The 15,206-nt window shown below is 37.1% G+C and overlaps 2 protein-coding genes across 4 annotated transcripts in view; one reads left to right on the top strand and one right to left on the bottom strand.

The window, feature by feature from the left end:
• The window catches only part of krz (beta-arrestin protein kurtz), a 71,966-nt gene extending 67,544 nt beyond the window's left edge, over nucleotides 1-4,422 (bottom strand). For 2 of the 3 annotated variants that reach the window (XM_068359254.1, XM_068359255.1), the window contains exon 1: nucleotides 4,256-4,422. The gene's annotated coding sequence lies outside the window, so the exon portion shown is untranslated. The remainder of the gene's footprint in view (nucleotides 1-4,255) is intronic. The other variant, XM_068359253.1, reaches the window with a different exon arrangement.
• A 4,340-nt stretch (nucleotides 4,423-8,762) lies between these two features.
• LOC137627842 (uncharacterized) lies at nucleotides 8,763-13,244 on the top strand. Its single transcript, XM_068359252.1, has 4 exons — nucleotides 8,763-9,004; nucleotides 10,298-10,422; nucleotides 11,419-12,138; nucleotides 12,314-13,244. Exons 1-3 carry the CDS (start codon nucleotides 8,998-9,000, stop codon nucleotides 12,088-12,090), a joined length of 804 nt encoding a protein of 267 aa, XP_068215353.1. The 5' UTR covers nucleotides 8,763-8,997; the 3' UTR covers nucleotides 12,091-12,138; nucleotides 12,314-13,244.
• Nucleotides 13,245-15,206: the final 1,962 nt, after the last annotated feature.

Here is a 15,206-nt window from a genome sequence, read left to right as displayed (position 1 = left end):
ATATATATATTTACTGATTTATTTCGGACCCGTTCAGCTCTCCCCGTGGAGAGGGAGTGGTCATACCTTGGTATGAGGGGATGAGTGTGTGTGCGTATCTAACTTTTTAGCAATAGTTTTTGACAGGTCGCGTACACTGGTATCTAATAATGTCTGATTCAGCTGCAGAGCACCAAATAGTCTAGTGGCACTAGGTTAAATGCTATTATTATTATTACAAGCTAAGCTACAACCCTAGTTGGAAAAGCTGGATGTTATAATCCCAAGGAGCAATAACAGCAAACATAAACTGTAGCACCCTACATCATCCAACGGAAACCTTGAATTTCGCCAAATACCTTCGAGTAAACTGAGTGGTATATGTGGCCTAATGGGAACAGACACAGACATTAAAAATATCAATAATCACTGGATTGTGGAAGTTTACTGCCCAGGGTTTCATCCTTGATTTAGCAGTTAGAAGGCCAATCTCTCATCGACTTGTTTTAGTTCGCACATGGCCATTCAAAATTCTATAGGCCTACATTTCAATAACACAAATGGAACGGGAATAAATGGACAAAATTATATATAGATATATAGATATATAATATATTGTATAATGTGTGTGTGTACTAGTGTACCCGACTCGTCAAAACAGACGGCCTAAATAATTATAGATATGCACACGCACGCACAATCTCCCCTTTCCTAACCAGTCCCTCTCTCCAGGTTATGACTACTCCCTCTTCCCCTTACCAGAGGGACGGGGGCAGACAGAGTAGATATGTCTGCGGTTGAAGAAGAGGGTCATATATATATATATATATACCCAGACACTTTTTTTCATTATACGGGGGGGGGAGATAAATATATAGAAAGTCTCTTAAAACCTTTCTTCCAAACTCCCCCAAACTCCGGTTACCATATTCACCAGGAATATGCTCGGTGACTGGTTATCCCGGCGGGAGACGGGACATGCAATGACAATTAAATTCATTTGAAGGATGTTCCTAACTCGCTAATAGGATCCGGGAAGGCCACGGGAGGTCAACACAGGTGGACATGGGAATGGAGTCGAGATTAGTACCATTTGGATGCACATATAGGTCTGGAAAGTTAGACAGCTGTCAGAAGCAGCAATGGGTCTAAAATGTACAGGCTTATAGTGAGTGGCCTTTCGAAATGGGCGCATAATGAGGTATTATCAGTATTATCATTAGCTAAGCTACAGCCGTAGTTGGAAAAGGAGGATGTTATGAGACCACAAGAGCTCCAGCAGGGGAAAAAGTAGCTCAGTGAGGAAAGGAAATAGAGAAATGAACTACAAGAGATGAAATGAACAATTAAAATAAAATATTTTTATGAACAGAAACAGATTTATGTCAGCCTGCTAAACAAAAACATTGGCTGCAACTCTGAACTTTTGAAGTTCCATTACAACGATAATGAGAGGAATATTACTAACAAGCAAAAGTATTCATTACTTGAATAATTCACGCTGTCAAGAAACATTTCTAAATGATAAATGCCCGGGTAAATACTAACTGATGTGACAGGGGCTCTGTGATCCTAAACATTAACAAAGTTCATATAAGTCAGCAGGAAGGAAAGACAAACTGCATTAATATTAACATTACTTGCTAAGCTACTGCCCTAGTTGGAAAAAGAAGGATGCTATAACCCCAAGGGCTCCAACAAGGAAAATAGCCCAGTGAGGAAAGGGAATAAACTACAACAGAAGTTTAAGGACAATAAGGTCTAAGATTCATTGGCCCTCTACAAAGTCCAATATTTTTTGTAGTTACGTGATGTTATAAAATAATAGTAATAATAAATAACAAAACGATGTACTCTATGTGGTTTATACGTAAGAAAATTCCAAAAACTCCACTTGGCATGATAAAAATTAGTGTGGGTGTGACCAATCGTGTTCTGGCTGAGCCATAATCAACATTACTAATGACGTATGAGCGTGTCAATATTGCTTTAATGCCGTCATGCCGCTTACACTACGAAGAATAAATGGAAAAGCAGAGAGAGAGAGAGAGAGAGAGAGAGAGAGAGAGTCGAACATGATTAGTATGCCATAATCCAGTTCACTTTCGCTTCCACTGAAAAAAATGGACAATAAAATAGTTCCTCTGAGAGAGAGAGAGAGAGAGAGAGAGAGAGTGTAGTTCAGTTTTGATTACTCTACGAAAAAATAGCCAACAGAATTATGTTCTTCAAGAGAGAGAGAGAGAGAGAGAGAGAGAGATAGTTCAGTTTTGATTACTACGAAAAATAGCCAACAAAATTATGTTCTTCAAGAGAGAGAGAGAGAGAGAGAGAGAGAGAGAGTTCAGTGTTGATTACTCTACAAAAAAACAGAATTATGTTCTTCGAGAGAGAGAGAGAGAGAGAGAGAGAGAGTTCAGTTTTGATTACTCTACAAAAAACAGAATTATGGTCGAGAGAGAGAGAGAGAGAGAGAGAGAGAGAGAATCGAGCATGAAAAGGATTAGTCATAACACAGTTCAGTTTCGGTGACCCGCGTCGTTCAAACGCTTAAAGTCGCGTTTTCTCCGAGCAGGATAAGCCAAAGCCGGGCTCCGATCTACAGAAGGGCGTGAAGGATCGTTGTGCGTGCTGTGGCGGTACCATAGCCATTGGAGGGATGTCCGGCTAGGATGCAACCTCGATTAAAAACTTGTTGTTGAAGAAAAAGGGTCACATAGGTCTAGTAAATTGTTTTAGAATTATAAAATAATTAATATTGCGAACAAGGAAAAACACTTTTTTTTTCGATACAACGATTCTTACAAATAAAAAACTCTTAAAGGCATTACAAAAATAATGAATAATTAAGCTTGTATCACGCAAAATGAATAAGCTTTTAAAACCAATTAGTAAGCAACCGTCAGTCGTTTTTTATCTGTTTTCATTTCCTGTCACCTGACTTATTTCCGCTCCAACGTTTCAAAATGCAACAAACTCCCGTTAGTTATCAATTCTCTATTTCCTCACACAAACAAAATTACAAGCAAACCCCACATTGCCTTATCAAAGAATCAAACTCAGAAGTAATTATCATAATCACCCGCTGTTTAAGTACCGACATGCGGGAAGCATCACAACTGGATTAATAACAAAAGGTACCACCTCCGGAGTGTGGGAACCAAGGAGGGTACAGTCGGCGGTTGCTGTTCCCACCCACCCCCGTTCACCCGCCAAGGGGATTTACAAAGGCGGCGAGGTGCGATTACCTAATTCTCTCACACGAAGCGTGAGAACGTTTCTGGCCGGTTGGGCTTAGTACTCTAGAGGCTGTTCATTGTATAAAGTGATGGAATTAATGTTTAAATATTATTATCATCATTATTATTATCTAAGCTACAACCATAGTTGAAAAATCTGAATGCTATAAGCCCAAGGGCTTCCCCAGGGACAAAAATAGCCCAGTGAGGAAAGGAAGTAAGGAAATACACTAAAAGCAAAGCTGTTCATTGTATGAACTGATGGAATTAATGTTTAAATATTATTATTATCATCATCATTATTATTATCAAAGCTACAACCATAGTTGGAAAATCTGAATGCTATAAGCACAAGGGCTTCCCCAGGGAAAGAAAATAGCCCCAGTGAGAAAAGGAAATAAGGAAATACACTAAAAACAATAAAAAAATCAATATAAAATACTTTAAGATCAGTAACATTAAAATATATATTTCGCATATAAACTATAAAAAGACTAATGTCAGTCTATTCAACATGAAAACATTTGCTACAAACTCGAACATTTGAAGTTGCCGCTGAACAAGATAAGCTTTAAAACACGAATTACAAAAAGCGAAAAAATAACAATCTAAGATAAATGTTTTCGTATGAAGTAGGAAAACATTCTTCATCTGCGTAAACATCTCTCGTTTTAGGAACCAAATCCCCGACATCACAGCGGATTCCGAGCAGAACGTTAAAACTACCTTTTAAACACCATTTTGATGTCTTTAAAGATTAGATCCGCTGACAACATTAGCAGACGCTACGACTATGCTAAGCACATATTCTGGTATACAGGCCTTTGATAAGAGATTAACTGTTTAGATATAGTAGGGGGGGTTAAAAGAGAGAGAGAGAGAGAGAGAGAGAGAGAGAGAGAGAGGAGAGAGAGAGAGAGAGAGAGAGAGAGAGACTAGGGGAGAGAGGGAGGGAGGGTGAGAACGAGCAGCGTTAAGAGAACCGCACCCGATTTTAATTTGCTCTCAAAAGGCCCACCGCTATGATTATAACTTACCTCACCACAAATCCTGGTCTTCAGGTACAGCCTCCACGTTTGTCTTAGTTCACAAATAGCTATCCTTTGGACTAACGACGTCAGAGTGGGATTTTACTAAAAATCACTGCCTTCAGCGTGCAACACACCTTCGCTCCACACAACCACTCATCAAACTAATTCTGTGACGTCAAGGACAGGGCTGTAGTAGTTCTGTGCGACGCTAACAGAGGGCAGCACGGTCGCAGAAAACGAGATTCTCTATGGGATACTACTCTATTTGTTATCGTTTGTAAACAAGCCTTTCATTTTCCCCTCGAAAATGGTTGGTTTTAATTCATAGACACAAGAAAGGCCGAATTGTGAATCAGACATTTATCTATTATGGTACTATATTATGTAGAATAATATCAATGGCTTTAGAATTGGCAAAAAAAGATGTGTTTTCAGTGCGTTTGAGGACCACAGATCACAAAACACGGATCAAAACAGTAGTACAAAGAAGTGGAAATAAAATATGATTTAAAGTGCGTCCTTTCATAAATTCAATCAGTGATAAACCGAATACTTGACATTATAGAGCTTATTAGAAACAAGGATTGAAATAGTATTGGAGTATATCAACAAAATCATAGATAAAAGGATGACTGTAGATGAATATAGCCAAGATAAAGTATTCAGTGGTTTCCATAAAGTACTAAATATATTAAGAACTACGTCTGTTTTATTAAGTCCTAGCCAGAAGAGGGATTCAAAGCTAATGCAGTATTGGAAAAAAAGTCAACAAAGTTATTACAGTTTTCCATAAGATGGGAGGTTTATTTACTGATAAAAAAATCCCTTAATGTTACAAAACGTTTCCTAAATGTTATTATGTAAAGTACACATATCTAAACTTGACTTCAGTTTTCTATTAATGTAAATAAAAGATCCACTCGGATAACTAAAAAGCACTATTCACATTTGCTTTAATTCTTGCTTAATTGTATTTCAAACGTGTTTAGTTATGCGGGCTTTTACTTCCCCATAGAATAATAATAATAATAATAATAATAATAATAATAATAATAATAATAATAATAATAATAATAATAATAATAATAATAATGATAATAATAATATGTATTTTGCACAAAGAAAACTAAATATTTTTATTATCAATCTATCGTCAAGAAATAAAGAGCATGAAAAGCAACTCCTGAGAGAGAGAGAGAGAGAGAGAGAGAGAGAGAGAGAGAGAGAGAGAGAGAGAGAGAGAGACTATGTATAATTTACATTGAAGATCTCTCTTCAATTGTTTATATTTGCGAGAAAGTCGATGATTAAAAAAGCTAAGGAAGGATACAAAAGAGATAAATTACTTTCTTACGTATTCTGTAAACATTAAAACATCTATTCCAGTTATTTACCTCCTCCAGAGAAGTTTGAAGGAGGCTATGTTGTCACCACTGTTTGTGTGTTTGTTTGTGAACAGCTTCCTAGATACAATTTTAATCGTAGAGTAATGAAACTTGCAGGGATCAACTAATATGTAAAAGGCTGGAAAGGGTTAAATCTTGGAAGGTCAAGGTCAAAGGTCACGGTCGAGCAAGATGTTCAATTCACGTAATCAGCCATACGTTTGGACCTCATTGTCACAGACTTCAAACTTGGTTATTATTTAGTGTAAGAAAATCCACGGTAATTAATACATGTTAAGGTCAAAGGTCAAGGTGTTCAACTAATTTTTTTTTTTTTTTTTTTTTTTTTTTTTTTTTTTTTTTTTTTTTTTTTTTTTTTTTTTTTTTTTTATAGAATATGTTGTCTTTTATTGCTGAAGTAACACGTATTCACATTTTCCACGTGGTAGTGTGGATCCCGTGGTCAACATATCTAGGACTTGTACTGTACACTGAAGCTCATCAGTAACGCGTCGAACTTTTCACAAACAGCGACATTTTCTACAATCTCGCTCTTTATTATCATAGTTATCATTATTAATGTCTAAGCTAGCTGCAACCCTAGTTGAAAAAGCAGGATGCTATTAGCCCAAAGGTTCCAACAGGGAAAAACAGCCCAACGAGAAAAATAAATAAGGAAATAGATAAACTACAGGGGAAGTAATGAACGATTAATATACATTTTTTAAGATCTAAGATTTTTAAGATTATCAACAACGTTATAAAATGTCGCTCATGAATGGCAGGCAGTTAATTCTAATAGTCAGGCCTTTTCCATCATGAGACTCAACACTACACAGTATTCTAGAAGTTTTATTCCAGCTGTTACCAAGTTGTGGAATGATCTTCCTTATCAGGTAGTTGAATCAGTAGAACTTCATAAGTTCAAAGTTGCAGCAAATGTTTTTATGTTGACCAGGCTGACATAAGTCTTTTTATAGTTTATATTTGACATATCTGTTTTAACGTTGTTACTGTTTTTAGGATGATTCATTGTTAATTTGTTCTCATCCTTTATTTATTTCCTTATTTCCTTTCTTCACTGGGCTATTTTTCCCTATTGGAGCCCTTGGGCTTATAGCATCTTGCTTCCCCAACTAGGGTTGTAGCTTGGCTAGTAATAATAATAACAATAATAATAAAAAAGGTAATGACCAAGAGGTGTCCATATACTCATGATTAACGCCCTAGACCCTCTCTATCAAACTAGGACCAGGGAGGGCCAGGCAATGGATGCTCAGGACTAAGCATGTAGGCCTATAGGTTCCCCCAAAACACGCCCATCCCTTGCTTACAAGAATGGCGAGGTTACAGACACTGCAAGAGACTATCCAGCTTTAGCGGACCTCGAACTCCTGTCCAACAGATTGCCACACAGGGATGTTTCCAATAGACGACCACTTCTCTTTGGATATCAATGACCTCTCATTCCAAAAAAAATTTCACCCCATTAACCCAACCGTTTCGAATCCTTCCTCTTCCAATTCTTCTAAAATTCATTATTATTATTATTATTATTATTATTATTATTATTATTATTATTATTATTATTGGCAAAGATACAACCCTGGTTAGAAAAGCAGGATGCTATAAGCTCAAGGGTTCCAACAGATAAAAATAGCCCAGTGAGGAAAGGAAATAAGGAAATACTGTATATAAGACATATAAAAGTAATGAATAAAGAATATAGAATACCCTAAGATCCGTAATGATGTTGAATAAGATCTGTCATATATGAACTCTGAAAACAGACTTATATCAGCCTCTTCAACACAAAAACATTCGCTGTGAGTTTAAACGTCTGCTGTTGAAGATGGCAGGAAAATAGATTGGGCCACTTTAAAGGTTTTAAAGGCCGCCCATGAGTGGCAGAAGCAAGGGACAATGCCCTAGAGACTAACCATATATACATATGATCAGCGCCCAAGCTCCCTCTCCAATCAAGCTGGGACCATGGAGGGCCAGGCAATGGTTGCTGATGACTCAACAGATAGAGCTATAGGGTCCCCCAAACACCTCCCCCCAGACTGATCAGCGCCCAAGCTCCCTCTCCACCCAAGCTAGGACCAAGGAGGGCCAGGCAATGGCTGTGGATTATTCAGCAGGTAGACCTATAGGCTCTCCCAAAACACATATTCTTCGTTCACAAGGATGGCGAGGTTGCAGCGACCAAAAGAACTAGCGAGTTTGAGCGGGACTCGAACCCCAGTCTGGCAATCACCAGGCAAGGACGTTACCAACAGGCCTCCACAGCCTAGTTGAATGATAACATGGGCAGGTCATATAATGAGAATGACAGACAATAGTTGGACATTAAGAATAATACAATGGGTCCCTAAAAATTGCGAAAGAAGCAATAGAAGACGATGGATTGACGAGCTAAGGAAACTTGCGTGTATAAACTGGTAAGAAAGACCATAAACAGGTGCAAGTGGAAGGGCATGTCTGAGGCCTTCGTTCTGCAGTGAACTAGCAACAGCTGATGATGATGATCTAGGCCTATATGCCAGTTCAACATTTATATAGATTATGTGAAATGTCAGAGAAAGAACAGTGATTGTAGGGTTGAAGCCATGAATTATGAAAATGGTGTTTGCTGACAAAACTGTGTGGATTTTGGAAATTAAAAGAAATTGCAGATGCTGAAAAAAGAGGGTAAATGTGGGTAAGAATAAAGTAATAAGAGTAAATGGAAATGAAGAAGATGGATTACTAAATGTTAATAATGATGATGGCAAAAGGAGTTTTTGTAATCCATAGTGTTATGGATTTTTTTTTTTTTTTTTTTGCTCTGTGGGCTCATCCCCGTTCTAGAAGATCAAGTAAGTAATAGTAGCCATTGTCTTCTGTTTTTTTTTCTTTTAATGATTTGCGGTTAGCGAATTTTAATATGATAATAACAATAATAACACAAAAAAACCTTATAATGATAATGGCAATTGATGGTAAAATCATGAAAAATCCAATGAACAGCAAAATCGCACAATAGATGGCGCCATGCTCCTTCGGCCAAACTAATTACACAGAGTCCTTGTCTGTAATAATTTACCTCTCTTGAAATATTTCTCTAACAAGTATAAATAAGCGGTTGAACGGCTGTGGAAGATTGAACGTGAAAAGTGCTTAGTTTATCATATATCAAGTTTATCTATAAATGTCGAAACATATAATAGAATTAAAGAAATTAAGTTACAAATAGAACTATAATCAATCGGTGGTGAAAAGTTTTCTGTTGGTTGTTAAAACGTCTTGTTTAAGGGCTCCTAATCAAAGGATTGGAAAGCAATCTCTATCGAGTTTCATACGTGTAATCTACAAGACATCATGGAAGGTAAGATGCCACTACATCCACATACACACTATAATTTAGTTATTAGGGAACGTAATTAGCATTATAGCATCGTGTTCAAACATAGGATTGCTCTAATGCGTTACTAGTGGCAATTAAATCTATCAAATTCGTGGTGGATTATATTCGGTGCACGTGCCAACCTAACCTGTCGAAGCAAGAGGGTTAGTTCTCTTGCTTGTGCACTCTGGCATACTTTTGTTTCTCTTCCTTTTGTTTAATTGTAGTTTACATATTTAATATTTATTTCATAGTACTTTTAAATATTCTATTTTTCCTTGTTTCCTTTCCTCACTGGTATATTCCCTGTTGATAGCACTTTCATAAACATTGGATAGAGTACCACTTTACTCCTATTTTAATTTTCTCGTCTCTCTCTCTCTCTCTCTCTCTCTCTCTCTCTCTCTCTTTTATCTAACGAATAACTCATAAAATACTTAATAAAATACACATCACCCAATTCAGTGTGAAATTTTCTCCTTTACATGACACTTTTCCAACTAGGGTTGTAGCTTAACAATTAATATTAACTTAAGTCTTTCCCTTAATAATCTTTGCAAGTAGAATTTAATAGATGAGACGTATATTTTCTTCCAACTCGACTATCCACCTTTTTTAAGATTTTAAATTTAACATTTCTATTTTTTTCCCTTTTATATGTCGGCAGTGTTATGTTCGTAGTGTAAATATGTGGATACTCGGTTTTAACTCTTTAAGTGATTTTTTAAATATTTGAGCGAATAGTGAGAAAATTAAAAAAATCTGCACCTAAGCATCATGTAAAGTTAAAGTTTACCCCTGAAGAATATTTACTATTTTTAGTACTGTTAAGTTAGTGGCTTTTGATTCTGTTTTATTAGTCTTAAACGTATAAAAGCCTATGCGTATATTTTTCATCACCAGATCTTGTCTTTTGATAGAAGAAAAATTCTAGCCTGCAAAGTAAAAAACATTAGTTTGTCTTCTTGATCAATTACTACTAGCTAAAGAATTATAAAACTACTTTAATTTAAGCATCCTAGCTTCAGCTTCCGATTCTTAGTTATAACCAACTATAGTCCATTTCTTTAATCGAGGCATATTTGCACAGACTCGCAGGGGTGCCCTTTTAGCTGGGAAAAGTTTCCTGATCACTGATTTGTTGGGCAAGATAATTCTAACCAATCAGCGATCAGGAAACTTTTCCGAGCTAAAAGGGCACCCCTGCGAGTCTGTGCAAATATGCCTCGATAAAATAAATGGGCTATATATCCTAATCCTTGTTAATTCCTACAGATGACAATAATCCAGAATCCAACTTGCCTAGTTCTGCTCCTGTTCTGCATACAAATAACCTGGTTGCAGGTGTGCTGTGTTCTGCTAGACTGAATGCCATGCTTCATCAGCAACGCCAGCACGAGGTGAGAACGACAGTGTCTGTGATCTAGTTAGTAATCGGCGTCAATTCTGGATCAGTCCTGAACGGCTGTTGATAGGGCACCTTTTTAGAAGTCTAAGGCTTGGATATTGTGTAGTGTATAGGATTGTTATGCATGTTCCTAACTTTATTCATGACTGCTTAACTTTATTAGAAGAAAAACTGGACATTTTGTCAACTAAAACGTCAATGCATTTCAAATGTTGAAACATTTATGGTAAATACTTAATTTCACCTTTCTATTATTCACTTTCAGATCAGCAACAATAACTATTGTACTGTTGTGAATGGAGAATTATATTTTTAATAAATTAGCATAAGTCTTAAACCTCCGTAAACTTCGTGTAAACCTGTTGACTGTTCGTAAACCTTTCATAACAACCCAAAATATTTGTAATATCTATTTTTCCCTAATGCCTGATGAGATAAAAACTCAATATTTTTCGCTTTAATTTTTTATACTAGGACAGTATCGCATCTTGGGTCAGGTTACTAGTAATAAAACTTATTCTAGGTAATTATCCCTCAAATGTCGACTTGAAGGGTTTTTAGCCCCCTTGCAACCCCCTTCGTTCCCTCGCACCTTGATGATGGCTTCAATTATTAAGGGAAGATTAAGCCAGAAAATTATTTTTCTTCGCAACGAAGCTTTTCAAGGGAAGGTTGCATGAAAGATTAGAAAACACAAGATTCTGTAAAAAGGAATACCTATAGTCCATTTCTTTTAGTCATATTTGCACAGACTCGCAGCGGTGCCCTTTTAGCTCTGAAAAGTTTCCTGATCGCTGATTGGTTGGACAAGATAATTCTAACCAATCAGCGACCAGGAAACTTTTCAAGAGCTAAAAGGGCACCGTTGCAAGTCTCTGCAAATATGAATCGCTAAAAGAAAGACTATAGTCGTATTAATGTTAGGGGAAACTTTACACATCTTGGTAGTGTAATATGCATGCCTTAATAAAAACAAATTTTGTTGCAGAACATGCTGGCTATGCATCCTGCTTATATTGCTGCTATGCAGCAGCGATTGATGGCTGCCCAAAATGCCCATAATTCTGCTAGTTTTTCTCAGCCTCCCGGTCACCATCAAGGTTTTTCTCAGCATCCTGGTCAGCATCCAGTTTATCAACCTCAGGATCAGCTTTTTGACTATTCTCGTAATGCTGTTCAGTATAATGGTGGGAATCCTCGTCCTAGTATAGAGTACCATCCTGCATACCATGCTTATATGGCTTCGTATCCTCCTCAGTATCGTCCTAATAATCCTAATCAATATGAGCTTAATCCTTTTATGGCAAATAATTTTATTCCTAATCTGCATAATTATCCTCCTAGACACCAGCCTGAATATCCTACCAGATATCAACCTAATCTGACTAATCAATGTAACCCCAATGCCCAGTCTCAGCCTACTTATCCAACGGGTCCAATACAGTCTGAGGGACTAGTTGTACGGCCTAATGCAGATAGTATAGTGGAACAGGCAGTTTCCTCGCCTACAGGAAAAGCTTCGACTGAAGAGATTTGGGAGTCTCGGGCACATCCACATAGTACAGGGGAACAGCCAGAAAGAGTTTCAGCTGAGAGGTCCCAGAGGCCTAGTAATACCAGTGGACCTCGTGGAACAGGCAATTTTCCCACCCAGAGATAAAGCTTCAGCTGAAGAGGCTTCGACATAATCTGTACTTTTATTACTGCTGTAAGTAAAATCACATCGGATACTTTGATATGGGATGGTTCTGAGTAAAGGAGGCTTTCACTCTTGATACTTTGACATAAAAGCCGTAAAAAAATGCATGTTTTATTAGATTTCCATACTGTGAATAGTTTAATAATCTGATTTATTAATTTTTATAAACATTTTATACTTTCAGATGCAAGACTGATTGTCAAAGGAAGTCTTTTAGTTTGAGCCCCCAGATAGTGCACTGCAGATGGACCTTCAGACCGTAGAAGTTTGAAGATTTTTTTAAGAACAGAATTTAAAGTCTATTAATCTCATATTTTTTAAGTATCGATTAATCATCGTAAACGTGGTTTTATGCTGAAGTATACCAGACGCTGATATTTCAAAAATGTCTTTTCCTTTTAGCTGGTCATTTCGGTCATGGATCGGCAATCCCAGTTACCAGCAGAAATATTTACTGCTGCACACATTAACATTTTGTCAAGAGGTATGCAATACCTGGAGGTTTCTACTAATATTGTTGAAATCTAGTTTTTTTTTTTATAGAATCTGAAAGAAACATTTATAAAATGTATAAAATTTGTTACGATAATTTGTTTTCCAAATGGAATTTATATGCTCTCAAACAATATGGAAGATAGTTTATTATATCCAATTGCTCTAAAACTCTCGATGCCCAGTGATGTTTAATCATAAGTTCTCTTCTATTACGTACTCTAATCTTAGAAATATCCAACTGTGTATTTGAAGTAAGGTTTGAATGTTAAGGCATTTTGTTGAAATAGTAGTAAGTCTTGGGTGTAATTATAATTTATATTCTTGTGGCAAATCTTCGGATTACAGTTGTTAACCAACGACTTGTAGAAATCAGGTATGACAATTAAAGAGCTGTTACGAGAGTACTAATTTGTCTAATTCCACCTATAAATACTGTTAGAGTACTAATGTCTAATTCCACTTACTGTAATCTTAAGTCTGTTGTCAGATTAAATTCAGAATAATGCTGCTGGAAAAAATAGCTTCGGTGAATTTAGTATCCTAATGTCTGAACATAAAATGCCAAATTTTGTAATTATTTTTGTAGGTAGATAGAAAACTCAAATATTTTGAAAGGGAACGTGAAAAGCAACACTATGTTCTTACTAACCAAGTTGGAACAATTGTTGGAAAAGCAATATGCTGCAAACCTATAGGACCGAACAAAGAGAACTGTCAAATACCGAAAATAAAAGTAAAAAAATAAACAAATTTTTCTTATCTACCATAAATTTTGTTGTAATGGGCTAACTGAGAAACTGGACTTAACCTACTCAAAGTGAAAGGTATCTGCTCTACTGATTCGACCATATGATAAAAACTACAATTTGGGCATAAGTGGAATAAAACTAATAGAATAAAGACTAAGACAATACAATAAACGTTAGCTGTATACCTTGTAAAGAATGCAGTGAATAATCTAGTATGGGGAGATTTGAACACTGACGTTTATCAAAATTATGAAAATTCAAAACTGCATTTAGAAAGCTGATCCCTGTAGCTCCGATAATGTAGACTAAGGGCCCCCTCGTATGATGGGCAAATGCATGGCAAGCAGAAACTGCTAAGCCCCTAACACACGAGGAGCAAAAGCATGACGGGTAGGCCGTTGGCAATTTTGTTGGAACTGGTGCCGATCACGAATATAAGTAGTCTTGAAACGTGGACACTTTAAGCAAACCATCTAGGTGCTTGTGCCCATTGTTGAGGCACTGGGTGGACACCTGACAATGGAAGACATCCGACAGCAATCTGCCGCCTGGCCCAAGTATTTTGTTCACCTTCCTGTGCTTACTGCCTACCTTGGGCTGTGTCATCTGGTAACGATGTTTCAAAGAGAATTGTGGGTAACTCTGAGAGCTCGTCCAGCATTTTCCCCTCTTGTGGAAAGGGCATTAAAGGTGCATCCACACAGACGAACAGTGTCTGTTGGACAAACATTGTTGCCATATCTTAAAGCAAGGATTATGACTGTCACAAGTGTTGAAATGAGGGAAGTTGATTTGGTAACAAAAAATGGTACCAGATGAAGTTGTCTGATTAGTTCCTACTCCGTTCACTAGGCAATGACCAGTTGACAATATTCGAAGCCGATGTTCGCTGGTAATGCAAGGGATTTGTTTAATGTCTTATTATTTCGTGATCGAGAAAAAAGTAGTTGGTGCCTGGTCAAATGCGGTGCATGATACACCATAAAATAAAACCAGATAAATGGTAGTATGCAGCATAATTATTCCTGCCATTTGTTGAGGACAGTGGAATGTGAATGTAAGGATTGGTTGCAGAGACAGTGATAAGAGAAGCCATTCAACCATTTAAAAGGAACTTCAAATTGATTAGAAACTACTATGTATACAGATGAACCCGAGACCTATGTTTCATTGAAGATAAAACCTTTTATAAGGAGGAGAATTTCTCCAGGAACATGTCTGGAGAATATACACACAGTTACTTACTTCCCTCGTGATCAAACACTTCTTTAGGCATATGAGAGACTTGGATGTTCAAAAATGAAACGGATTCGATCATGTAGTATCATCACCATAGGTTGGGGGTGGAAATGTCTCCTGTACCGACCTCCAACTTCTTTCATTTCTCCAATTTGCGTAGCTAGCTCTCTCTCTCTCTCTCTCTCTCTCTCTCTCTCTCTCTCTCTCTCTCTCTCTCTCTCTCTCTCATTTTCTGCATTGACCCCGATTGGATTGAATTTTCTTCTTTAACTTCTAAACCATTAACTTTTCTGGCGTTATTTCATAAATTGCAGCTTCACGTTTATTTCTGTCTGGAAACATCTGCTTTAGTGTCATAAGCATGGATCCGAGTAAAATTCGATTAGCAACTCTTCCTCCCTTCTATCGGATCCAAAAGGCAGCTTTCTTCCATAACAGAATGACAGATAGCCATGTTTACAGGGCAAGTTAAACCTAATTAACCAACAGCAAAATTTCATCTGGTAAATAAGTATAACTCCATCCATCGTGTCCTGGAGAGTACGAACATGGTCACTGAATATACACCCCCTTAGTATTTGTCATTGGCGTCAC

Source organism: Palaemon carinicauda, chromosome 35 (assembly GCF_036898095.1).
Source record: "Palaemon carinicauda isolate YSFRI2023 chromosome 35, ASM3689809v2, whole genome shotgun sequence".
Classification (NCBI taxonomy): domain Eukaryota; kingdom Metazoa; phylum Arthropoda; class Malacostraca; order Decapoda; family Palaemonidae; genus Palaemon; species Palaemon carinicauda.
The sequence above is the reverse complement of the archived record's forward strand: the minus strand, read 5'-3'. Positions and strand labels throughout refer to the sequence as shown.

Coding starts and splice junctions, on each gene's coding strand:
- LOC137627842 (XM_068359252.1), top strand. Junction 10,423..11,418: donor ATCAGCAACGCCAGCACGAG/GTGAGAACGACA, acceptor ATTTTGTTGCAG/AACATGCTGGCTATGCATCC.